This window comes from Eleginops maclovinus, chromosome 24 (genome assembly GCF_036324505.1).
Source record: "Eleginops maclovinus isolate JMC-PN-2008 ecotype Puerto Natales chromosome 24, JC_Emac_rtc_rv5, whole genome shotgun sequence".
Lineage (NCBI taxonomy): Eukaryota > Metazoa > Chordata > Actinopteri > Perciformes > Eleginopidae > Eleginops > Eleginops maclovinus.
In genome coordinates this window covers 1,341,164-1,365,842 of record NC_086372.1, presented here as the reverse complement: position 1 = coordinate 1,365,842, position 24,679 = coordinate 1,341,164, and the positions used below count along the sequence as shown (strand labels likewise).

The 24,679-nt window shown below is 41.8% G+C and overlaps 2 protein-coding genes across 7 annotated transcripts; one reads left to right on the top strand and one right to left on the bottom strand.

Annotated features, from left to right (window-relative positions):
• Positions 1–15,136: 15,136 nt before the first annotated feature.
• On the bottom strand, positions 15,137–22,024 carry arl13b (ADP-ribosylation factor-like 13b). 6 transcript variants are annotated; one of them, XR_010165254.1, is made up of 10 exons: positions 20,158–20,339; positions 19,847–19,919; positions 19,516–19,765; positions 19,037–19,142; positions 18,636–18,838; positions 18,215–18,329; positions 17,736–17,871; positions 16,997–17,119; positions 16,430–16,663; positions 15,137–16,199 (listed from the first exon to the last, which is right to left on the bottom strand). XR_010165254.1 is itself a non-coding variant. In XM_063877368.1 (10 exons), the coding sequence occupies exons 1-10, from the start codon at positions 21,707–21,709 to the stop codon at positions 16,123–16,125; spliced, it is 1,209 nt and encodes a 402-aa protein (XP_063733438.1). In that variant the 5' UTR covers positions 21,710–22,024; the 3' UTR covers positions 15,137–16,122. The 6 variants fall into 6 exon arrangements, 5 of the variants coding, with proteins under 5 accessions (XP_063733438.1, XP_063733437.1, XP_063733439.1 ...); XM_063877368.1 differs by lacking the exon at positions 20,158–20,339 and adding an exon at positions 21,651–22,024 and having other exon boundaries at positions 16,595–16,663; positions 19,847–19,917; XM_063877367.1 differs by having other exon boundaries at positions 16,595–16,663.
• A 611-nt stretch (positions 22,025–22,635) lies between these two features.
• LOC134860886 (gamma-glutamylaminecyclotransferase-like) lies at positions 22,636–24,607 on the top strand. Its single transcript, XM_063877752.1, has 2 exons — positions 22,636–22,696; positions 23,661–24,607. Exons 1-2 carry the CDS (start codon positions 22,650–22,652, stop codon positions 24,142–24,144), a joined length of 531 nt encoding a protein of 176 aa, XP_063733822.1. The 5' UTR covers positions 22,636–22,649; the 3' UTR covers positions 24,145–24,607.
• Positions 24,608–24,679: the final 72 nt, after the last annotated feature.

Below are 24,679 nucleotides of genomic sequence, written 5' to 3'. Positions count from 1 at the left end.
GACTTTTACACAATTTACAACATCTGCATTATGCAGAAAGCAAGCACAGCAGCAGCTACACTTCAGCCTTGATGCTTTACTCAGTGCATTTAATAACTCTCACACTGAGGAGCTTTCAATAAAGCACAAACACAAATCATACCTTCTGTGATTGCACCTTTCACCAGCGAAACAAAATATAAAAGATGTGCTTAAAAGAGAAACATCACATTGGGGGTTTGCATCATGGTTTACCTCACTAGCATACATACAATGCCAGTACTTAACACCCCCCCCCTCAGCGTGACCCAGTGGTCTCCATGTCTCAGAATGATTAATGTGTGCTCACTCACCTGCAGTCAGCGCTCTGATTGAAGGGCCTATACGCCTGACAGCTGGACAGATGTGGGGGCGAGCGACACCTCGGTCCAAAAAGCAGCCACTTCCTGTAGGAAAATATGAGAGGGAGGAAGGATACTTGTTGACATTGTGTGGAAGTATGAGAAAAAACATGGAACAAAAGTGACAGGTGACAGGATTTGTGTGGGCATGTTTTATCCATTTTAGTAGAAAAAGAAAGCCGAGCTTCAAAAGCGTGCAAAATCAGATCCAGGAACCAGGTGAGATATGATAAAGCAGCTGAGGAATCAAGCAGGCCTTCAGTGTGTACCGAAACAAGAAATCCAAGCAGACAGTGGCTTAGAAACTTAGAAAGACAGGAGAGCCAATCCAGAAACTAACCAGGATAAGGAGGAACATTACCTCCAGGTGAAGAGCAGGTGAGTAGGCCATCCGACAGGAAGAAGAGGGAACATGTTGAAGCCCTCTAGTGGACAGGAGGGTGCAAATGCTGCAAAAACAAATCATTAAAAACAACACATTTAATGCAAGAAACACACAGCGGGAATGACAGGTTAAAAGCAGCTCTTTAAAGGTGAGTTTTGATTTGATTTTCATAAATAAATAAGGATTTAAAGCTGGTTCAAAAGTCTCCCAGGTGATTTGTTTTTGGGGGTTTTCACATGCAAAACACCTGGTTGTGCTGCCATTGTATTAATGATGTTATGTCCTCTGTCTGTCACCTGCCTCAAACCCTCAAATCAGCAGTCTTTAAACAAGTGAATTGTTGTGAAATCGCCTGCAGAGAGCCTCCTGCTAGATGTGAATGTGTCTGTCATTTCCATTCATCATCCATCTATTTTTAAAGCCTTATTCAAGGGCTATGTGACACCCTCTCTCCACTATCCATCCATACCTCTAAGTCTCACCGTGCTGCACTTAGACAAGGCAGAGAGAGTCTTTATTCTGCAGCTGAAGCAAACGCCGTGGTTTCTGTTCGAGCGGCAGACAGAGCCATAAATCATACGTCGACTAATGGCAGCTCCAAAAGAGCCCTCTCATCAGACAAGACAAGGGCCTTGCTTTGCGCACTACTTCAGGCTCCACTATAACATCTGCGCGCTCTCTAGCAACTGTGCACTAGATGTGTGTGTCGCCCTTGTATTCATTAGGAATTGTCTACTGAGCCCTAACAGTTCAATTTAGTGGAAGTTAGAGCGTGTCTGAGGCAAAACAATGAATTCGAGGGTAGATGTCTGCAGAAATGTCACAACCAAAATGTCATTTGTTATGCTTTTTGGGGGTTTTGTGCATTTAAATGGTCTGCAAAGGCTAAAATGCATCCTCCAGAGGGAGTTAGGATTGGGGAAATAGGCAGTATGAGGAGAATAATTACCTTTTTGAACATTAAAGCATTAAAACATGTCACAGTATAGGCACACAATTCAATGATCGACCTGAAAATGAACAGAATAGAGCACTTTTAATTCAATTTGAATAGCAAACTCGCCGTACGTGATGCAGTTTATTGACTCAAACATGTTGCAAATGTAAAATGTTGATGTTTTAAAGCCCACAAACTGAGTCAGACTTGCAAACCACAATGAACTCTTTGCAGAATATTGATGCATGGAGGCGAGAGAATATAAAATAAAAAGGTTTAAACATTTCCCTGACCTGCACACAGTCACAGCGAGGGCGAGGGCTTTCAAGCGCCACTCATGCCAAGATGAGGATAATCCAGCGTCTGATACACCACTCCACTCTGAAAACACAAATTAAAAGTCACACTGTATTCTGCGAGCGTGAGGCCGTGAGGCGGTTTGATGTGTGACCCCAGCAGAGGTCAGTGTCTCTTTTTTTTTTTGAGGGCCAGAACCCATTGAAGGCCGGGGCTTTTGTTCCATTTGGCAAGTGTATAATGGACCTGAGAGGGGTATGCCAGTGCTGTATGGAGATAGGGACTGAATGGAGGGGAATGTAATTACTATACCTGTCTATGCAACAATGGCTAACCACCTTTGTCGCCCCTCACTCCACTTGAAGAAGCCAGACAGCAAGTGCTGTTGGATTGTGGGAGCACAAAAGCCGCCCTTGCTGCGACTCCCGAATCAGTGTCTCGCACTCGCACTCACAGACCGGAGAAAAAAGATATGTCAAAGTCCTATTTGAGAGGGAGATGTGTGTATCTGGCTCTGCTTCAATGAGTGTTTTACCTATTTATGTATCTACTTCCTCCTGTTGAAAAAAATGTCATTTTCAACAGGATTAAAGGAGGAATTATAGCGGGCGTGCAAACAGGACTGGGGTTGTAAGAAAAGGAATTTAATTAGGCATAAAAAGGATGTAATGTGCATTCTTTTGCATTAAATTGCACTAATGTTTTGTATCTTGCATCCCTACAAGAATGTTAACCTGCGCTCTGTGTTTGACTTATTCTTCATCTATTTTTCATGTTTTTTTGGCATATTTAATGCATAATTTAGCAAATACTTCTTGAAATTATACAGAACTAGAGGAGAAATTATAGCAGGCATGCGAACATAACTGGTTTACAAAAATACTCTCAAAGAGAAAGAGAATTAATAGAAAAAGTGTGACAAAAAACGACTGCATCAAATCGTACACATTTCCTCCATATTTCTCTTCACATAGTAGGTTTCACTGTTTGCAAGAATGTAAAATAAAGCTTTGTGTTTCTCTAAAATAATTGGCTAAACAGGATGACCTTTTAAAGGTTTCTAAAGAGGGGGCTGCATGCTGTCTTTTGGCTCTCATATCTCCATCTGCACAGAAGGAGCAAGACGGAGAAAATAAGGTGCACCCCTCAAGGCCACAGCTGGTAATTACACTACAGTAGTGATGTAGCATACTTGTGCATCATTTATTATCCTCCCCCTTACTTCCCTTATATGTTGCATGAGCTGCTCATCAGGTGTGTCCCCCCCCCACAACCACTTCTGTTGAACAGCTTGTGTGAATCGCAGCGGTGCATCCTCGGAGTTATCATGCATGCAGCATGAGAGACAATTACAGAGGAGACACGCTGTCAGTGCACGATGATGTCACATATGTTGAGATTAGGCAACATGATACATGATGCTGGGGGGGGGGGGGGGACATTGGTGATGATGTTCCTGATTAATGGATGATGTAATGTCGTTAATCAAATGTGAAATGATGTATTCTGGGTTGAAATGTGCTTTTTTATGGTGGTTCATGTAAGACATTGTTTGAATCTCCCCTTTAAACTGTGACTGAGATACACACTATGCTGCTGTTTCCGTACCTGGAGGAAGCTGTGAATTCACCGCCATCTTTGTTAGTATCTGGATCCAGATAGATCCTGGGGGACGTATTGAAGAAGCCACCACAGAGGAACTTGATCCCCTGTCAACAACACAAATATAACATGATGATTTATGTATATCTATATCCTTAAAACCTTCTTTCATGCACCACAAGAAACCCAAAGTCCTCTCAATGTTACTTCATCTTTTTCATAGATTTAGAATAATATGTTTAGAGTTAATACAATCCATTGGACCAGATGATGAAAGCCACCTTGCAGTACTTGACGACATCAATTAAGCTTTTCAAATGAACTTTAAGAAGTGAAATCATGCACAAAAACATGGAAGATCTTCACGTTGATTAGTTGTGAAGTTTCGAGCACCATCCAGCAGCCACCTGTGGGTCAGTGTCTTGCTCAAGGACACTTCAGAGTGGATGATGCTTTCAAGAAACAGCGACTTCGTCAGACACTCTGTTTTGCCATTCTTGCAACTTGAAAAAAAAATGGTCCAGCTAAAAACAAAACTCAAATTTCTTTTCAGACTCCGGTCCTCTGGACACCTTTAGGTGGCGGCTGCTGAGTCGGCAAATGTGCATCACCGCTCTTAAGCACAATCTCAGCGCTGACGGTGCACGGACACCGGGGCTCTCTGTGGCTCTTTGTGATCGGCAAAAAAGATATCAAGTGGACAGACCAGAGCAAAAGCAATTTTCAGGAGCTGAGGGGGAATATATTGAGGTCAAGTGAACTTCATTTTCCCTGCATTCCCTTTACATACAGTCTGGTCTCTAACACATTCATTGTGTCTGAACAGCGACCCTATAAAAAGCTCACAGCACAGTCCTGAATACTGATTTCCTCTCATGATGGTTTCATGCATTGGTTACATGTGGGGAAGCTGTAATTTCAAAATAAAAGCTCAATCTGTGTTAAATGTTAAAAAAACAGACGATCAGAGGGTTAGAAAATCTAATCCAAAGTGTTTTTAAATCCCATCAGTAGAGACCTTGATAACATCACAGGGAAAAACAACCTCACAAGTTTCAAAACGAAATCAACAACCCAATAATTGCTCATATTCTGAGAAGTGGCAAGCTTTTTTATAAGTGTTTATCTATCCTTGGAGAGGCCTGGAGAGCCCTCACACCCAAACAGAGTGACAGAAAGAGAGCAAAAGGTAAGATGTGCTTGGATGCATGATGTTATGGCTTTCATGTCTTTCCTGTGAGTCTCACTCTCTGGGTTTATTGACCGGCTCCTTTCTGCCTCGGCTGCAGCGACCATCAGATCAGCCATCCTTTGCTTCACAGTTTATGAACTTCAAAAGCTACGCGGACACATGATGGACTGCAGGCACGTCGAGAGGAGATAGCAAACGAGACGAGGCTGTGCTCCTAGCTGCTTAATTTCAAATGAGGGGGATGACACCCTGTGCGAGGGAAGCATGGTTGGGCCTGCAGCTAGTAAATAAATCAGAGCAGCAGCAGCAGACTTTGGGAGTAGTAAGTGGGAGTTTCTGATCAATACGTACATTTATAAGGAAGCTAGCAAACAGGGAAGCTTGTTTAGTGTGTGTTGTGGGTCAGGATCTGAGTCAGCAGAGGAGGCAATATTTTTTTCTGAATCAGTTGTTCTTGGTCAGTAAAATGCAATGTTCTGGAGTTATTTCCAAGTTGGTTATATCCCAATTAGTCACAATCATGTAGAAAATCAAAGCCTCTCTCAAGCCAGGATTGTATCTTAGGTTGAGCAGGTGCATGGGTAGCTTAGCTTAGCATAACAACTGTGGGAAAACAGCTCGCCTGGCTCTGTCTAAAGATTACAAATCCCACCTTGTAGTACTTCTAAAGTTCAGTAATTAACACGTTATTTATCGTGCATCTGTAATGTCCAAAAGACTAAATAAAAAGGAAGCTTTTGAACCAGTAATATGTTTATTCTTGAACTTTAAAAGTGCTGGTTTGCTCGTTTTATCATATTTGGTGTTAGTTTCCATCTAAATGTATTCTTTCCAAACGTGAAAGTGTTTGTTTTTCAAGTTGAAACAAAATCAAAGCAAACTTCCAGACCTGTCCTATCTTCTTTTTACAATTACAGAAAGGTCTTTCATAAAACACGATGCACAAGAGATATCCCATCGCCTCGCGCCTCCAAATCTCTTTGATAATAAATCCGAGGAACTCAAGGGACTGAGCGCTTCATGAATACATCCACGCTTCCTGTCTTCAGAGTACGGACAGCAAAGACCTGAATATCTAATTGTTTTTCCCTTTATTGTCGTCTGAATACTTTTACTCTGTCTTAAGATCTTGATTGCTAATTTTCAGCCAGACAATTGTTGCACAAATCTGCGACGCCTGTGACCGTGTGTGTCGACGCGATGAATTTAATGAGTTCAGTCTTTGTGCAGAAAGATGACCTTCTGAAATGACTACGGCAGATAAAAAGACCGAGCCTCTGTTCAAACAAAACAACAGCAAATGTCATCCCAGAGGTCTGGGGGCTGATAATAGGTTTGATATTCAACTGTGTGATTTGTGACTGGCGTTGATTTGAGGTATATATTTTCCACATGCACAGTAGATTCACTCAATGACACTTGCACAAAAGAGGGCAAAAATCAAGCACAGATTATCTCGTATTGGAAAAATATTGCAGAGGAGTTTCTATTGACAGCATGAGAAAGCAGAACATCTACATGTAATGAAGTGATGCAAGAGGGCAAAAGGTCCTCTCATATTCCTCTGCACAACGCATGTGTTTGCAGGCTCATCTACATTCGATTCAATCACTGTGCTATTAGGTTCACAATAAGGGTTTTAAATGTTTTCCTCTACAATAGTGCACCGTGCATCTGGAAGAAAGCAAGGTCAGGGTTAGCGGTGTTTATGGTACTGTCGAATAAGCGCTGCCTATATGAGAGTAACTGATTAAACAGTGTAAAGTAAGCTGCAAACTTCAGCATGCATATCTGATTTGCAATATTAATGTATTGTTTTACTAGTGACAGCACAATTTCCCGCAAAAAATAAAGCTTTTATGTTATTCAACAACCCCATATCTTCCTAATAACATGCAGCCCTACATATGTAACAGGTATAACCCCATAAATTAAAGCATGACTTGTGGTTTGTCCATGTTGTAATGGAAGCAGTCAAACAGGATGATGATGACTTACATTTCTCCTCATTATGCAACAGGATAACTAGCTCTACATGTCAAAAGGAAAATGTAGTTCCTTTATTCCCATGTTTTCTATATGCATAATCACCTGGAAAGGACCCAGCCTCCTTTGGATGTAGCGTCCCACAGAAGCTGCTCGTGCACTTTATGAGTTTTAATAAAAAATAAGTTGTGTAAATAGCATGAAACACTGGACTGTGAGAAACCTGGATCTGCAGGGTGTTTTATGAGTTGAGCTCTCTACCCACGCACCTCCAGGTTCCTACACTTCCCGAGGACAAACAACAACAACAACAACAGACCTGCTTCTTCTCGGGCGATGATTCCCACCTCCTGTGCTCCCCTCTCCCACTCTTTTCCTGTAACAACACAACCATCACACTTAGCCTAAACTCACCGGAAAGTACACATATCTTCTGGCACCTAATACCGGATTGATAAAACCAAAAAGCTGTATGGATTGTTCCAGATCATCACAAACAGGGAGGAATTGATCCAGCTGTTAAGATGGTAAGGCCTGTAAACCTATACGCACAAAAGTACAAGCTTTTTGAAATTATCCTTCTGATTTAATGACCTTTTACAGGCAGTCGTTAATGAAGCCAGTTAGTTTAAATAAAGGTCGGTGCATTAATCCACTTGTGCTGAATTGGCTGCTTCTCACTGCACAGGAATTACCCGACAGATCTGGATTACATTTTTTCTCCACAACCGCTGCTGTTGTGTTCGTAACCTTTGCAGGCTGATGATAAAACAGGCAGGGGGGTCACACATGAAACAATGATCATATGATTAGTGCTGCACCAGCTGATGTTGAACTGTAGCATAGTATCGAATGGGAGGACACACACACACACACACACACACACACACACACACACACACACACACACACACACACAGACACACACACACACACACACACAGCCTCTCTATTAAACAAACATCTCCTATGGGCAGAACCACTCTCACCTCTGTGTGTGATTCACCCCTCAAGGGAGCAATCGCTCTTCAGTACCTTCAATACCTTTCTGCACAGCTGTTTTTCACTTCTCTCTTGGTTCCTCTTATTTTTGTCTTTTGATTTGACAGAAATCCTGTGCTCTCAGTATCAAAGGCTCCTGGTCCTACCTCCCACATGCATTCATAATGCTAAATAATGATCTGCTTTAATTCAGAATATCTGACCATGGTGGAAATGTGCATCCCCGTATTGAATATATATTTAAAAGTGTAATTTTCTGAGGCAAATCAAGCTCTGACCAATATAATCATATTCACTTTCACAGTGATTAACCCTCAGACAAACATCAGCCAGCCTCCCTTTAACTCTACACACTTGTAGCATCTTTGTCTCCTTTTTACTCTGGATTTATGCTCTTAAATTGTGCTGTTCTGGATCAGTCTCTCATCTCTTATCAACAGTTATTTACAGACAGCAGAAATAAATTCACTTTAAGATAGTTGCCCAACATTTAGCAGCTTAGTAAACACAGGTAAACAAAGTGTGGCTCTTGTGCTAGCAGCTAAAACTCCACTTATTTCCTCATATCTTAAAAGAAAGTACATATTATTACGTACATATATCGCTCACATATACAGGAACACGACTCAAACGCTGATTAGTGTTGATTAGTGTCAGCTGTCAGTGTTAGTTAGCATATCGACCGTAACCCAGGTGTTGACAAGACGCTATACTGCGACCTATCGGCCAAACATATGAACTACAACTGGAAATATTACCAGGCTACTACTAGTGACATAATTAGGTATTTTGTGGTTGTTTTGCTGTCATTTTTACCATAAATTACATGTTAAAGAACTCTGAGTGTGATCAAACACGCACAATTCAAAGAGAAAAGTCCTTAAAAGTTTGGTTTTAATTGTGTGTAATTAAGAAATGTGGCACTAACTGTTGGTATCAGCGAAATGCACTTAAAGTATAATAAGAAGTCAATGAATCCTTATGCAGTGTTTTATTAGTTAATTGTAATCATTAATGAGCGCATGCAAGAGCATATTCATGTTGAAGTTTGTACATTTGGAGCCACATTTGTATAGTATTGGGTAGATTTTATCTGTCCTGCCAGACACTTATGGGAGTTTATCTCACATTTTTGGAGCTAAAACAGTGAAAATCCCAATCTGTGAATTATTTAGCAGCACTTGGGTGCCAGATTTAAAGAGTCCATCTGCAGATAAGATCAGAAATATATAGAGACAAACCATAAGGCGGCTTTAAAAGCAATTAAAATGAGAAAGACTCTGAAATGGAAGTATATGAGGCAGCCTGAGAAATACAGCCAGGACTGAGAGATGAAAGACTTAATGGAGGTTATGTCATATCTTTAAGTACTAACATGTACAGGAGGCCTCTGATTCGCATCCTGCATCCTCAAGAGTCGGAATATGGCATTGTTTGTGTTGGTTTTCACATCCTCTCTGTGTCTTATCTCTTCTGTTGTTCCCTCCTGTGAGCTCTTCAGCAAAGCAGGAATATTTAAAAACAACAGCGAGTGTTTTACGTCTCTGACAGCTCTCTAATGATTCCTGTTTCCTCCCTCCTCTCCCGTGCTGTTTGCAAAAGGAGTAATCATGGTCCGGCTCGGCACGGATCGGTCTCTCAGAGGGAACAGAATCATCTGTTTGTTTAGGCATCAGAATCACACTTTGACATTAATGGTAACAAGAAAAAAAGTACACAACAACCAAAAGCAAAACCACATGAGGAGCAGAAGAGGAAAACAAACACAGGCAATATTTTGTGAATTTTTGCCAGACAGAAATCCATATTTGTGATTTTCATTTCAAGAGACACTCAATGAAAAATAGATGAGCACCTCAAACGTCTCTCTTGTATTGTGCTGTTGATTTCAACCAAATAATATCAGCTTTTCTGAGACCTGAGTATTTACCTCCTTTTCTTCGCTCAGCGTCTCTCACATGATTTGCACCTCACACAAATGTGCTGACACAAGAAACACACACCGTGTTACATATGTTTTATTTCCTGTCTGGAGTCCAATGCATGCTGATTGATGCAACCATGCTTTAATTAAACCTGTAATGACCTGTTGAGGCTTGATCTTGTGTGCAGAAATGCAGTGGACAGCTTTTTCTTGAAGCTTTTTTCAGGTAAAAAATCAATAAAATGCTGCCCTGTTTCTGTCCATGAACCAGAGTTTGAAGATGCTTAATTTCCAAGTACAGAAACCCTTTGATAAAAGCAAAGATAACACATATTTTCAAGCAGCTTACGACCTCTCACAGAAGTGTAGCATAAGTAATCACTTGTACAGAAACAGCCAGGAGTCAAGGATTTCTTCTCACATGGGACGGAAGGTTTCCTTCTTGCAGAGACACGTGTCAATCATCCGTCACGTTTGCACAGATGAAAATGCATACTTCTAAAGACATACACAGCTATTTATTGTGCCCACATTGAGCCATATCTTGCCCTCTCACACCACTCTGTCACTCACAGAGGCTTCATCCATCTTCACCAACCCTCCCAGCGTGGCGCCTCTCTATCCCCCGCTCACACTCTTAGCCTCAGTTTTGCTGAGCCACAAAAACCCCAACCTCCCTCCTCTGCTTCTTCTTCACCTTTATCTCCTCTGTCTCGTCCACAATTCACCCATTATTTGAGCTTTTTCCTCTCCATTCTCTATCACTCTTCCTGGGAACACCTCATTATCCCTTATCTGCTTTTCTTATTCTCCCTCCCATCTCTCATTGCCTCTTCGCCCCTAATCTCCCTTTTTTTTACTGCCTCTCTGCATCTCCCATTTGCTAACCTTTACTTTTTTTATTTCCCCCGACCTTATTTAAAGCGTGCATTGTGTCTCTTTCACGTGTGCTGATACAGAGATGTTTTGAATTGAGTGCAGCCCATTGTTTCAGATGAGTACTTGCATGCAATGAGGGTCAGAAATGTGATGTGACACGGAAATAGGTTTGCAATTTGCACAGTAGAGTGCATTTGCAGATAAGGACACTAGATAGCGAAGGGGCTTCGGCTCAAGTGCTTTGCAGGGCAGTTTCTTCATTTACATTAACTGAATTCATCTTCACCAACACGTGTAAATTGCTTTTGTAGAATCAATCGTGAATCTCATGAGCCAGCACTTGCTAGCTGGTGCCATTTGTCCATTAAAAAACACTGTTAGTGGGAGAGAAATATGTGTTTTAAACCGATTTCTTTATCGTTAAGTAAATAAATGTCAGATATAAAGCACAGAAATCTAAAACTATGAGAAGCTGCAAACAGAATGACATGAAATCAAACAGTTTAGCAGCTGATAAAGTATCTAGAAGGGATACAGCACATTAAACACCACTCAATCTGCATTGCATCACTCTGTGAAGATGGGTGGCATTGATTGCAATTAGCAGCATTTGTCAAAAGGCATGAAAGTGGGTCCAGAAATCGGTGCTTTGATGTGAGTTTCAAAGAGAGATTTAGAGACTTTATCGGGGACTAAACTGCAGATAAAATAGGAGATAGTGTGTGATGTGATGTTTTAGGAGGGACTATAGACGATGCACAACCACTATTGTTGACAACATTTCACATGATAACAAATAATGCATCCAAGCTGCTGAAGGCCAGCACATGTGTCACAAAGAGAAACCGAAAAGGTGCACTTTATGGCAGTAAACAGGCGATGTTTGTTGGTATCTGAGGGCATGACCTGTCTCACAATTGTCAGGGTTACTTTTCCAATGGTGCACATCCTGTCCCCTTCAATGCAACACAGCAATGCTCTACAATGCTCCCCTGCTGGCAGCATCTCTGCATGCAACAGCATTAGATGTTTGTTAGCAGCTGCTCCGAAGCTTCTCTGACTCTCCCCTTCGCCTCCCCCTAATGAGACGTTGCACGGCGTTCATTAAAGGCGTTGTGCTCTTTAGTTAAATCCGCCCTGCAGCTTCTGAGTGGCTGCATAAAGCAGATTTAGCCTCTCTGTGTTGTTCCTTTCTTTGTCAACAGGCTCAGGTCAGACGTGCAAACATCCATTAACTCAGCAAGGTTGTCAGTAGTGTTTGTGCAGTTCATCTCCACGGGGTTTTATTGGAGCTGCATTGCCCTCTGCAGGCCGTAATGAATGTCTGCACTGATGCACTCCCTGTCGGCTCAATCTACTGCTGCGTAACACCCTCCAGCACACAAGCACACTCAATTACCCAATACCTTTTCTCCCTCGTTTTAAAGACAGATGCACCAGCCCCCACGCCTCCTGTTCATTATTAGCTTCTGTTTGAGCCTCGGGGTGTCATGACAGGTTGGGTTCTGTGGACACAGAGCTGGGCATTTTTAAAACGGCATTAATGGAGACGTAATGATTATTCTAGATAACACACACACACACACACACACACACACACACACACACACACACACACACACACACACACACACACACACACACACACACACACACACACACACACAGGAGTGTACTGGTGTAATGGTTTATCAGTGCAATGTAATTTCTAGGCAAAGCACTGCACATTTGAAGCGTTTCCAACAGGAATATCCACATACCGAGTGGATCCCATGGCCACAGATGTGATTTCTACATGCAGTGAGTGTCCGTCAGTGCGTCCTTGAGTGAGACAGTGAATGCCTCATCTGTTATAAGCTGCTTCACATATGGGAGCTTTGCTTTCAAGGTGTGATAGGGAGCAGATACAGAACACACACACACACACACACACACACCTGCTGTATGGCTCCTGATGTTTGCACTAGCCTTCCTGAATATGTAAAAGCACTTGTTTGTGCACGTGTGAGTGATGTATGGCATGTTAAGGAATGAAAAATGACATAAAATGTGCATGCAAAGGACAGAAATGTGTCTTGGCAATGAGAGAAATGTATGTAGTGGGGTGCCTGTGAATGCAGCTCCTCCCCCAACCACACCCTAATTAGAGCAGGGTACAAAACGCACAGTCTGCTGGCTGCTGCTCCTTCCTTTGACTCTGCTGTCATGGTCGGGGGTGCACTTGGTCTCAGTTACTGCTAGTATTCATTTATTTTAGACAAAGATTTGAATCCCATCCTATAATAAAGATCCTTTTAAAACTGATTAGTTCCTGTTTTCTAACCCATGAGTTTATCTTACAGCAACTTTTCCTCTTTCTCTTAATTGAAATGAATAAAACTGACTTTATTCTGCCCCGCAGTTCTGAACCTGTGTCCTGATCTCTTTTTGTTTTATATCCTGGGGTGCAAGTAGAATTTCAGTGTTTTCCAATGCAAGTTCTCTAAATATCAGATGTATAATTGCATGTTCAAGAAGCTTTACCTGAAGTTATTTAGCATCAGAGGATAAAAGGTGATCACATGCCACATCTAGTGGATGTTTCCAGTTGAATCTTGCTGCAGAGATACAAACCATTCCCTGCACATTAAAAGCTCTTCTGTTTGCTCTGGCGCACAGGAGGTGATGCGCCTAATGTTCCCTGGACAAAAAGCTTCATTTCATTTTAGATTTCTGTCAAAATAAAAGCACCAAGACTTCATTTAATAGATCCTCCAAGCCCCATGTTCCTGTTGTATAACAATCTCTAAAAGTCTAGAAAATAGCTTAAACACTTCCTAATGTTCTTATGGCGGCTCTCATTGGTCTCTTTTATCCATCTGGATGAAACTCTATACACTCTGGCAACTTTTCTACAACCAGCTCATGTGGAGGGCAATCCATATGTCATCGGACCAGGGTCAAGTAAAAGGACCAAAAAAGGACACTTTATCTGCATTGTTGATGTCTCCATACTCAATAAGTAGTATGTAATGCATCCATTTAGGCTGCAGAGTCTGTGCAGAGCTCCTCCGGGTTTTTCCAGTGGCCCCTATGGTGTCTCCAACCAATCTACTATGGAGTTTGATACCAGAAAATGTTCCTTCTGCAGCTACGTTTGCAAAACAAAAGAGGGATCCGTTGTAGAAGAGGAAGACATACCATTACCTCCACTGGGAGAATCCTCAGTAAACTAAAATGCAACGCCACATCTCTTGTAATCCTCCCTCTTCCTCATGCTCGAGGCCATTTTAACAATTGTATAAAGCCACATAATGACGCTGACTTTTCCCCGACTCTCTGCAGACTTTGGGGGCTTTTCTGAAAGGCATCTGAGTAACTGAAACAGATGCAGACTTTTGGGGTTTGTTGGGAGAAAGTAAATTACAACACTTCATCACAGAATGGCTCCTGGAATGGACTCGACGGCAGCAGATTGATACGGAGGAGCGTGTGCATAATGAGCGGCGGATTGATGGTTCTTTGAAAGCATCTGCTTAAGGGCAGCGGTGCATCTGCTGCTCCTCGTCCTGCAGGAGTCGCCATCATGACATCACTCACTTAAATGAAGCCTGTCTGTGTATCGACAACAGGGAGCACGGTAATGAGACGACACATTATTGCAATGTCCTGGATGCTAGTGACATGGCCTGCAGGAGCTGCTAGCAGATGTTTGACAATGAGGAGACGAGGATGGGCTTTGTTTTGCTCATTTCTAAATGTGTCATATTATTTGCAATTATAAACAATCATCACCTTTCTCTGGAGCTACATTTCCTGTTCTAAGTCCTAATAAAATCCTGGCAGATATTCCTCTGAACACAGAAGATGCACACTGCTGAATTTCACGACTCATTTTTGCACAATCTGTTTGTTTGCAGGTGTTAATTGTTTTCTTCCAGGCTCATTTAAGCACGCAGCTTTGCTTGTTTTATTACAAACACGTTACTAGATGTGGGCTGTCTCATCTGTATTTATGACAAATCAGTACTGTACTGTGAGTTCATTGGGGTCGTTGTCCCCATTAAGACTATTCTTCATGCTATGAATTATAACTGTATGATTTTAATATTTTATCTGATCGTTAACACTCTTTTTAAAATGCTATCATCTTATTTTATGCTTTCCTATGATGCTCATTTAGCAATATGGGTTTTAAAAAGTCCCATAAAAGCTGATTTATTTACAAGCAAAGTTAATGCAAAGATATGATTTAAACTCAAAGCAATCAGCACCATCTGTTGTGTGGATGCTACACTGTTATTGCTATCTCTTTTTAATGTAAAAAGGTGTATTTTTATTCAAATATGATCCGTAAATGCCTTATATTGACTCTAAATTCACTCAATTTCCTCTTAAACCATCCCACAAATCTGTGTTTATCCCACTAGATCAGCTTTTCTGACCGTGCCAGTGTTAGGACATCTTCATTTTCATCCTCATATAATAAGTAACCATGCACAAGCTGCAGAAGTACTGAATAAACATCAGTGTGCAGGTGATGCTTGCTCATGACGTAGAAACAGACAAAATATACGTAAAACATCTTTTATTGTGCGGTTATAAAATCCAAACTGTGTAGAAAAAATATGCTTTCAAACATCTAGCTCATTAACAGAGTGAGTGCTATGGATCTGAAATACAGTGTTTTTAAAGTGATATTTCCTCCTCTTACTGCACATATGCTCATGTGTTCTGACCCAGTATTGGCAGATCCAGGTGTCGGTGTGAAGGCGTGCTCTCGTCCCACTGCAAACTCTTCCAGAAACTTAACTGGGGCAATGTTGGGTTCCAAGTTCTTTTATTTATTTGTGCTTATTGAGATTTTAGCTATTTTCAGCGCTATATCAAAGTGGAAATGGGTGCAGCACATCTCTGGGGAGTCTGCCTCGGGAGAAATATCACTTTAAAAAGCAGACACAGTGTAAACAGCAGACTGCGTCAACAATCTGTAGCCCTGTAGACAAAGACAAATATGTTGACATTTTAAACAATAAATACAATTTATGAGAGATTTTATCACTAAAAATAACCTTTAATGTAGTGTTTTTCTTCACACACTTCGCTCATTCTGTAAAAAGGGAACGGTTCCCACCTTTAAAAAAAGACTTAAAGCACTGAGCTGTGAAAAGCCACTTTGAGATATCAAAACACCTTTTGTTTACACTACAAAATAGGTGCAAAATAATCATATATGGTCATTATTTAATGGCGGCGTGTGTGTACAAATCCCTTATTCAGTACCAGACATAAACATATATAAGGTTATAGCGGACGTATTTACATTCTGAGCCTTTCTGTGGGACAAATGAACCGTCTAACACTGATAAAAGTCAGTCTAAAGGAAGCACCATCACTGCTTCCCGTCAGCACTTTATTTCCCATGATGCTCCTGTGTTTTGTAGTCTTCGGCGCGTCGGGAGTGTCCGAGTTTGGCGTCTACACGGCGCTCGCTTGAGACAGAAAGCAAGAAAAAGAGGGAGAGCCATGATTGGACGAGCTCAGCGGGCAACGGGAAGTTTAAAAGACGATGTCTTGAGCGTCGCCGTTCGGCCGCGGCCTGTTGGCCAGAGGCGGGAGGGGCTTCTTGTGAAATTCTGTGAAAGGAGGGGAAGGGTTGTCTACGTTAGCAAACTACATCCATCGAAGCCCTGCAAAAGAAGTCAATTAGAGTAGCTATAACACACACACACACACACACACACACACACACACACACACACACACACACACACACACACACACACACACACACACACACACACACACACACACACACACACACACACACACACACACACACACACACACACACACACACACATGCCTGGTGAGATGAGGGAGAAAGACATTTAGAGTCCGTCAGGGTCTCTTCTTAGGAAAGATGAAGTTCAGTCTACAAAGACGTGACTGAAGACGGGGTTAGTGACAGAGCGGAGTACTGGTTAGTGGTGAAGGGGGACGAACGAGCGGACTCTCTCGGCGTCTTTACCAGAATGTCTCGAGTCTCCCAGTGGCTCTAGTTTTGGCAGCCTAGAAGCTTTGGGTGTCGCCCATCCCACTGGAGAAACAGAATGAATAAACACATGGTAAAAGAGGCAGAAGTGAGGCTCAGGTTCTGGTCCGTCTGATAGATCTGATGTCCCTTTAAAGGATAAACAACACTACGATCTACAGCTGGAGGGACACTGGCTACTTCCTGGATAGAAAGATCATTTGTTCAACATCAATCTTTTCTACAATTTCTCCTCATTTTATTCTGAAAAGGGGTAGAAAGTTGCACATGTCTGAAGCTGCTTCACAATAATAGGCCGGCATAAGTGAAGCAGCTGGAAATGAAATGCAACAGCTTTTATATGAGAGTATGAACAGTAATGTAGATTATCAGGCTGACCTGGTGGAGGCGGGGGCGTTGGACTCTCTGCAGGTCCGTCCTCCGTCCTCAGAGGGTCCACTCTGTGCTTCCTCTTCAGGTGCAGCTTCCTCGTCTTCTTCTTCTCCTGATCACCGGTCGTGGCTGTCGAGAGGAGAGCAGTTTCATTAACCATGACTCAATTATCTTACAGGGTTACTAGGGTCCATGTTTAGAATTGGATAGAAAGTAGTCAGGGCTTCCGTTGGCTTCGACTCCAATCACATGCTGGGATTTTTATAACAGAATCATCTGACACAGGACTTGATAAAGAAAGTCCAGGCTCACAAAACACCAATACAAGATGGCAGCTTTGAAAACAGCTTTCACCAGATGAAGCCCATCTTCTTATCCCTTCATGTTATCTTCTAAATGTGTAATTATATTTATCCGTCAGACTTCAATAATCTGAGTTTATTGAAGAAGAGGAGGATGAATATCAGACAGTGGCTTAATTTAGTATAAAATATCTCATTTGGAAAAATCTCCGCTTGTTTGTTTGATTTGCTTTCAAAGTGGAAACCGATTTAAGTCTTGCTTTTTATTTATCTACAAGATCCTGCCCTCGAACGGTTCTTCTCACATCGACACAGACAGTGAATTATCCGTCGTTTGGACTTCTAAATGAAGTTACTGTGATTGCCAAGTGATTGAAATCATTGAGAGTCTGTCAGGCAAGACTGCAGCTATAAAACTGCATCATAAACTGGATCACTCTCACCTGCAGTGGGATTATCCGGCGTTTGTCTCGTGTCGTTCGGCTCTTCATCGTCCTCCTCTTCCTCTTCCTCTTGATCCTCGTCTCTCTTCAGGCTGTTGGTCCCGACCTCCTTCGTCTCCTTTTCTTTGCCATCGTTCTAAAAGGAGGACATAGAATGTACATTATCAGGAATACTTTCACGACCAGAAAGCCCAAAACTCTGAACTCTTCTTCAAGCTAGACATTCGATATCTCTCTTTTGGAATAAACCCTCAATCAGTCTGAGGTTAGAAAGCCTCTCTCACTGTCTGGCCTTAGAGAATTGGACCTGTGCTATGAAGGGAAAGCTTGATACCTTCTGTAAAATATGCGGGAGATGCTTACATTTTGTGGAAAGGAACTAGATATTAATTCTATCAATTCGTAGGCAAGATATGATTGGATGTGATGTAGCCTCTTGTCGACCAGCTGTGTGACTCATTAAAACCTGTTGCACACACCTCAGAGACCACGTTGCTGATTGGCTGAAAGGGATTCGGGATGTTTTCCTCGTCCAGCTCCTCCTCCTCGATCGGCCTGCCCTCGCGCTCTGCCTCCTCGTGCTCCTGCTGCTCCCTGCGGACACAACAGCACGTTCGCTTTGAAGCCTAATGATGCAACGCTTCGAGGTCAGATTGAATAACAAGTCAGGGGGAGATTTCCCCTCTTTCCAATGAATGCAATATCCAGGGTTCTTACAAACTATAAAAGTAAAGAGTAAAGCACTTTGGAAAAACTTTTAGGCATCGTTAACCAAAATATATTTAGTTTATTTCACTAACTCTAGATTCAGTTTAAAATAAGGATTTTTTAAGACTCTAGACTCTGTGGGAACTATTTACTCTTGAGATGATTGTCTCACAGTCCCTTCATCATCCTCACCTCTCCTGTCGTATCCTCCTCACCCGCTCCGCCCTCTCCTTCTTGTCCTGTTCCTCCTGAGCACGCTGCTCCGCCGTGTCCTTCTGCACGCGCTCCGTAATAGCCTCGTAGTCTTTGGCAATGTTGTTGAGGAGCCACTTCAGGCCCTTCTTGATGGACTTGTCGACCTTTTTGCCGTAGCCCAGAACAGCCGAGCATGGCTCCTGGGGGAGGGATGTATATTAGGAGACCTCTCAACAAAAAAAAAGTAGTATTACGAATGCTTTGGATGAAAAGCAGCCCCAAGACTACATACTAAAGGAGCCGAATGAACCGGCTCTTTGTGTGTATTTTTAAACTGCAGTTCAATGCCCTCGATGAAATTCAAGTGGCGTTTCCACAACAGGTGCACAAACACTTACGATCTGACAGAGACACTTGTTCTCGTTAACAAGCTTCTCTAACGACAGGTTCTCGATGATGTCGGCTTCAGCCAGCGCTCCCTCCTGGTCCTGTTTGTTGGCAAGCCTGCAAGCAGAGAGAGGAATAAGGAGATATTAGTGATTAATGTCAAGTAGATAACGCTGAATAAACACAATCCCTCTCCTGTGACGAGACCAGAGGAGCTCAAGCTGCAGGGACAGCTGTTGAACTCAATCAACTACAAGTGTTCGTGGCTGGAAATCTTATGGAAATATGACTTGTTGAAATGAAACACCCTCTGACTACCTGAAGAAATTCTGTGTGCCTCAACCTGTGCTGGGTGTCCGAATTAGTGATTAAGCAGATTACTCTTATTTAGTTTCAGACTTCTAGGTCGGCCAATTTCTCTGTAATCAACTCGTCTTTTACACCTGTGTGCTTCCACATTTAGAGTTTTTTAAAGCATGAGAGCACTCACACTAGCACCGGTTTCCCAGCGATTCGCGGGTGCTGGAGGACCTCGGCCATGGTCTCCCGTAACTCCTGGATCCTCTGGACATCGCTGGAGTCGACGACGAACACCACGCCGTGAGACTCGGAGTAGTAGTTCTTCCAGATGCCGCGGATCCTCTTCCCGCCGCCCAGATCGAAGATCGTCACCTCGAACTTGCCCTGCTTCAGGTCAACCTTGGAGAAACCCACCGTGGGAGCCACATCCTCGGGATTCTCTGCAGGAAACAGCAAGGAGAACATTTAAAGAACAGTATGAATATGTCTTATTATTCTCGTTAATAACAAACAGTCCTAACCTCCTTGGATGCCCCGTACTGTGGCCGTCTTCCCGGCATTATCCAGACCCACCATCACCAGAGTCACTTTCCTGTTGGGAGGAAATGAACACACATGAACACAGATATCAGTTGCATGTTAAAAAAGCAGCCCTAAAAAGACCACATAGAGTCCTCCTGCAAACCTTCATGCACACACTGGGATTACATCTAACCTAGACGAAAAGGACACCAAATATAAAACAAAAGTATGGACTCCTTATACCTGATAAGAGATCAAAGATAAGTTGTACACATAAACAAAAACTGCTCATCTACGTAAATACTTAACTTCGACACTTGCGTCGAAAAGACATGAACCGCACTATCCATCTAACTGTCCTCGGGAGCCAACCGGTTTTCATCGGGGCGTCCTCTGGTTTTCCTCCATGAGGTGACACCAGGCGAGACAAACTGTCTGCCCTTTGTCCTCGCTGCTACAAACCCTTCATAACAAGCGACCCAAGGAATAGACCCGCTGCACAGACCTGCTGCAGGATTAGGGGAGGATTTCTGCCTTAAGTCCTGAGGATCAGGTGCCTCACAGGAACCACGTGGGATAAACGCTCTGAATCACATTTTGCTGTTCCTGCTTCTTCACACCTAATGTTTTACATGCTCTGTATACGGTCAAAGGGAGTCAGACCAATAATACTCAAAGTAAGGATGCACGCTTAAGGCATCAAAATCATTTATACTCAAAGTTTATTATGTCCAAGATTGATTTATCCATCAAATATTACCTGGATTAATGTTTGAATTTGCTGCTTCATGAAAAGGTCCCAAAATAAGCAAGTGATCTGTACGAACACCTTTCAACACGTCTGACTGACTTACTTTATTCCATGAAATACTGAGAACATTTCTGTGTTTGCATGGGATTACATCATGATTAGGTAAGCTGTGTGCAGTGTGCATCTTGTGCATGCTATAATAGTCCATAGGCTTTTAATGGCTGTGATGGAAGAAGAGAGCTGAAATACATGATGACTGAAATCAGATCCACCTTTTTTACCTTGGTCACAATCAGAGGAGGGAGAAGTACTCAGATCTTGAGAAAAAGTAGAAGTACTCAGATCTTGTACTTGAGTAAAGTAGAAGTACTCAGGTCTTGTACTTGAGTAAAGTAGAAGTACTCAGGTCTTGTACTTGAGTAAAGTAGAAGTACTCAAGTCTTGTACTTGAGTAAAGTACAAGTACTCAGATCTTGTACTTGAGTAAAGTAGAAGTACTCAGATCTTGAGAAAAAGTAGAAGTACTCAGATCTTGAGAAAAAGTAGAAGTACTCAGGTCTTGTACTTGAGTAAAGTAGAAGTACTCAGGTCTTGTACTTGAGTAAAGTAGAAGTACTCAGGTCTTGTACTTGAGTAAAGTAGAAGTACTCAGGTCTTGTACTTGAGTAAAGTAGAAGTACCAGAGTGTAGGAATACTCTGTCACAGTAAAGTATTCTAAATGTTCCTCCAGTGAAAGTAGAAAGTACTCTCCTCTAAATGTACTTAAAGTAGTGACAGTAAAAGTAGTCATTGTCTGATTGGTCCATTTCAGAATAATATCTCTGATATGTTTTATAATGATTGATCATTAAAGTGTTCTCAGAGCTGGTAAAGGTGCAGCTAGTTTGAATGGCTTTGTATACTGCAGGGTAGCTGCTGGATTTACTGCAGGTGAACTACAGTCTGATTGATTATATTTCTCATCATTCCTCCTAATCTGTAAAGTAACTAAAGGTATTAAATACATGTAGTGGAGAAGAAGTAGTATACAATGATAATAAAGATGATTTACCTTGCAGGCTCTCGCCAGCGTTTGAGCCAGTTGCAGCAGTTCGCCATCAGACTAAACATCTCAGTCCAGATGAGATCAAATCCAAGTCTCTGCGTTTATCCAGCTGATCGATAAACGTTATTCAAGATAAAATCCATTTCATAAAACAAATCCGTGTCTAGCTAAAGCTAAAGCAGCTAACGGTATCTTGTTTTAACTCGTTTTCCTTCAATCTCCCCACATGAGTGAGTCTGTTACCACGCAGGTTAGTAGCTGTGCTCCCTGGTAGTAGTAAAACAGTATTTGATTTATAATCTAAAGCAGATGTAATACGTGTTTTACTCCGAAACAAGAGCTAACGGTACTTAGCTGCCTTCTTTGTTTACGTCGTCTTTTCTGCTGCTAGGCTGCAGACGTGCTGGCGTCATCCGATCAACCAATCAGCGTCCACCTAAGTGATGTTGGTGGCGTCCTCTTGTGGACAATTACTGAAACTGCAGTTCGAAATGTAATTGAATATTTGTATTATTTTGAATACCTATTATTACCTTTTATTATGTATTTGCAATGTTCACCATGGTTTTATATTTAACCTTAGTTGTCAGAGCAGCTTCAACAAAGCAGTAAAGATGTGTTACACTTGTGTGTATTTGTTTTTTATGCTTGCCTCTGCTATGGCAAAATTATGGTTGCATGGCCTTATAATATTTCTGATGTGTTGAGTGGGCTTTAATGGGACCAGCAGGTTAATTATTGAATATTGTATGTTTGTTTTTCCAAACAACGTTTGTTTTTCCCTTTTTACGGCCCTCTTATATTTATAAATATATATATATATATATATATATATGTATATATATATATATATATATATATGTATATATATATTAGTAATAATAAATGCATATAATAACAGAAAGATATAGTAAAATAATGTTTTTCCTTGTTGCTTTAGCGCCCTCTGCTGGTTCCAACGAGTATAACATTGTGTTCTACTGCGCATGCGCTCTCTACACGGATATGAACCTCCCTCTAACCTACGATTTATTGTCTTCATCACATTCCTGGTAAGAATGCACTGCATTAGTGTATTTCTACATTATATATTATAACTGTTTCAGCTGCTTTGTGTTGCATCATCTTTTTGTGCTTCACACCGTCGTAGGGTGGCCAGACGTCCGGTTTTAGGCCGGACAGTCCGGCCTAAAACCTTTTCAATGCCCTGTCCGGCGTCCGGACCCGTTTTTTTTTTGTCCTCCTTAGCATACCATCCTACCAGCTTTACCTTTACCAGCTGAAGCTTCAATGCAGTATTAACTATAATCCAGTTATATTATAATATTCTAAATTGGGGGATTTTGCATTATTAGTTTTGGTACTTTTAACATATATATTATTCCTACTTTTCACACTTTCTATTTGTCTGACCTTTCATATCTTCACTGATCCTATAACAACAGTGTATTTTAGAGATTGTCTCTGACAGTGAAGAAATGATTGAATCTCTGTAATCTGCTATAACAAAGTCCAAAGAGCTTCAATAAAGCCAGAGACACTTCTGCATTTTAAACACCTAGAAAATCTGCTCTAAACCAACATGAATTAGGACATTTCTCTTTATTTGTTACTGCTACTCTTTAAGTTTGAGGTCCCAGAGTGCTTTTAATATTCCAGTATTGACAACATTTGTTTAATTCCCATCAAAAATGAATTGATTTCTTGAATACTGGCCCAAAAAAATGCTGCAAATCCTCACATTTGAGCTGTTTTTGGACAGTATTCTCTTTCAGTATCTGTTGTTGCATTGCTGAAACGTGTTTATATCATTATTTAACCAGATAAGTCCCATTAAGATTTGAAAAAGTATTTCACAAGGCAGCAGCAATAGTGTTTAATGGGATGCATGCAAACATGTAAAGCACTCATACACACACACCTGCACCAGACAGCAATTATGACTAAAAATCAAGGGTTATAAATCAACATACTGTATGCATTTGAATGACACTTTCTCCTTGTTGTGTCTCACAGGCGTCGGCCCTTCTGCATCCCCATGGCTCGTGTCTTCGTCTACGGCACCCTGAAGAAGGGCCAGCCCAACAACTACCGCATGTTTGACGTCGCCAACGGGAAGGCGGCATTCCTGGCCTCGGCCTGCACCGTGCAGAAACACCCGCTGGTGATCGCCGGCAAGTACAACATCCCTTTTCTCCTCAACGTGCCGGGTCAGGGTCACCGGGTCAAGGGAGAGATCTACAAAGTGGACGATAAGATGCTGAAGTTCCTGGACGCGTTTGAAAGCGTTCCCACAATGTACCAGCGGACTGAGGTCAAACTGGAGGTGGAGGAGTGGGTCGGGGGAGAGGAGAAGCTGACGGCGGGAAGCATCACTGAAGCGTTTATTTACAGCACGACTTCGTACAAGAAGGAGTGGCTTTCACAGCGCTGCTACGAGAGCTACGACTCGTGTGGAGATCACGGGTTGGAGTATCACACTAGAGAAACACAGGACTGATGTCCTCATATATCCAGAGCAGATCTGGAGTCAAAAGCAAACAAAATACACTATGTTTTCCTCTCTTCTACCTCTGTGAATCAAGAAAATCTCTGCTATCTCTATGTTTACTTTCACTACTTTATGACCTAATATCAGCTGACAATCATTACAACGTTCCAAAAAACCACCAGATTTTTAGTTGCTCATCATGTACCGTAGTGCAGAAACACAGACTCAATTGACCTAACCTCAACACATGCACTTTCCTGTTGCCGATATAACCTTTTTGATTGCATTAATACAAATTAAAACACAGAATAAACTCTATTGTGTTGGATGTAACTCCTTTTGCAGCACTATTGGTGTCACTCATTGTGAATTCCGTTTAAAAAGGGCATACATCGTGTTTGTTTTACACTTCAATTTAACCAGAATTAATTAATACTTTGGTATTTATTACATAAAAGTGACTCCTAAAACAGATTGTGTCGTACCTTCATTATTGCACCCACCATTACATCCTGCTTTACTTTTAAAGAAGAGTTTTCCTGCA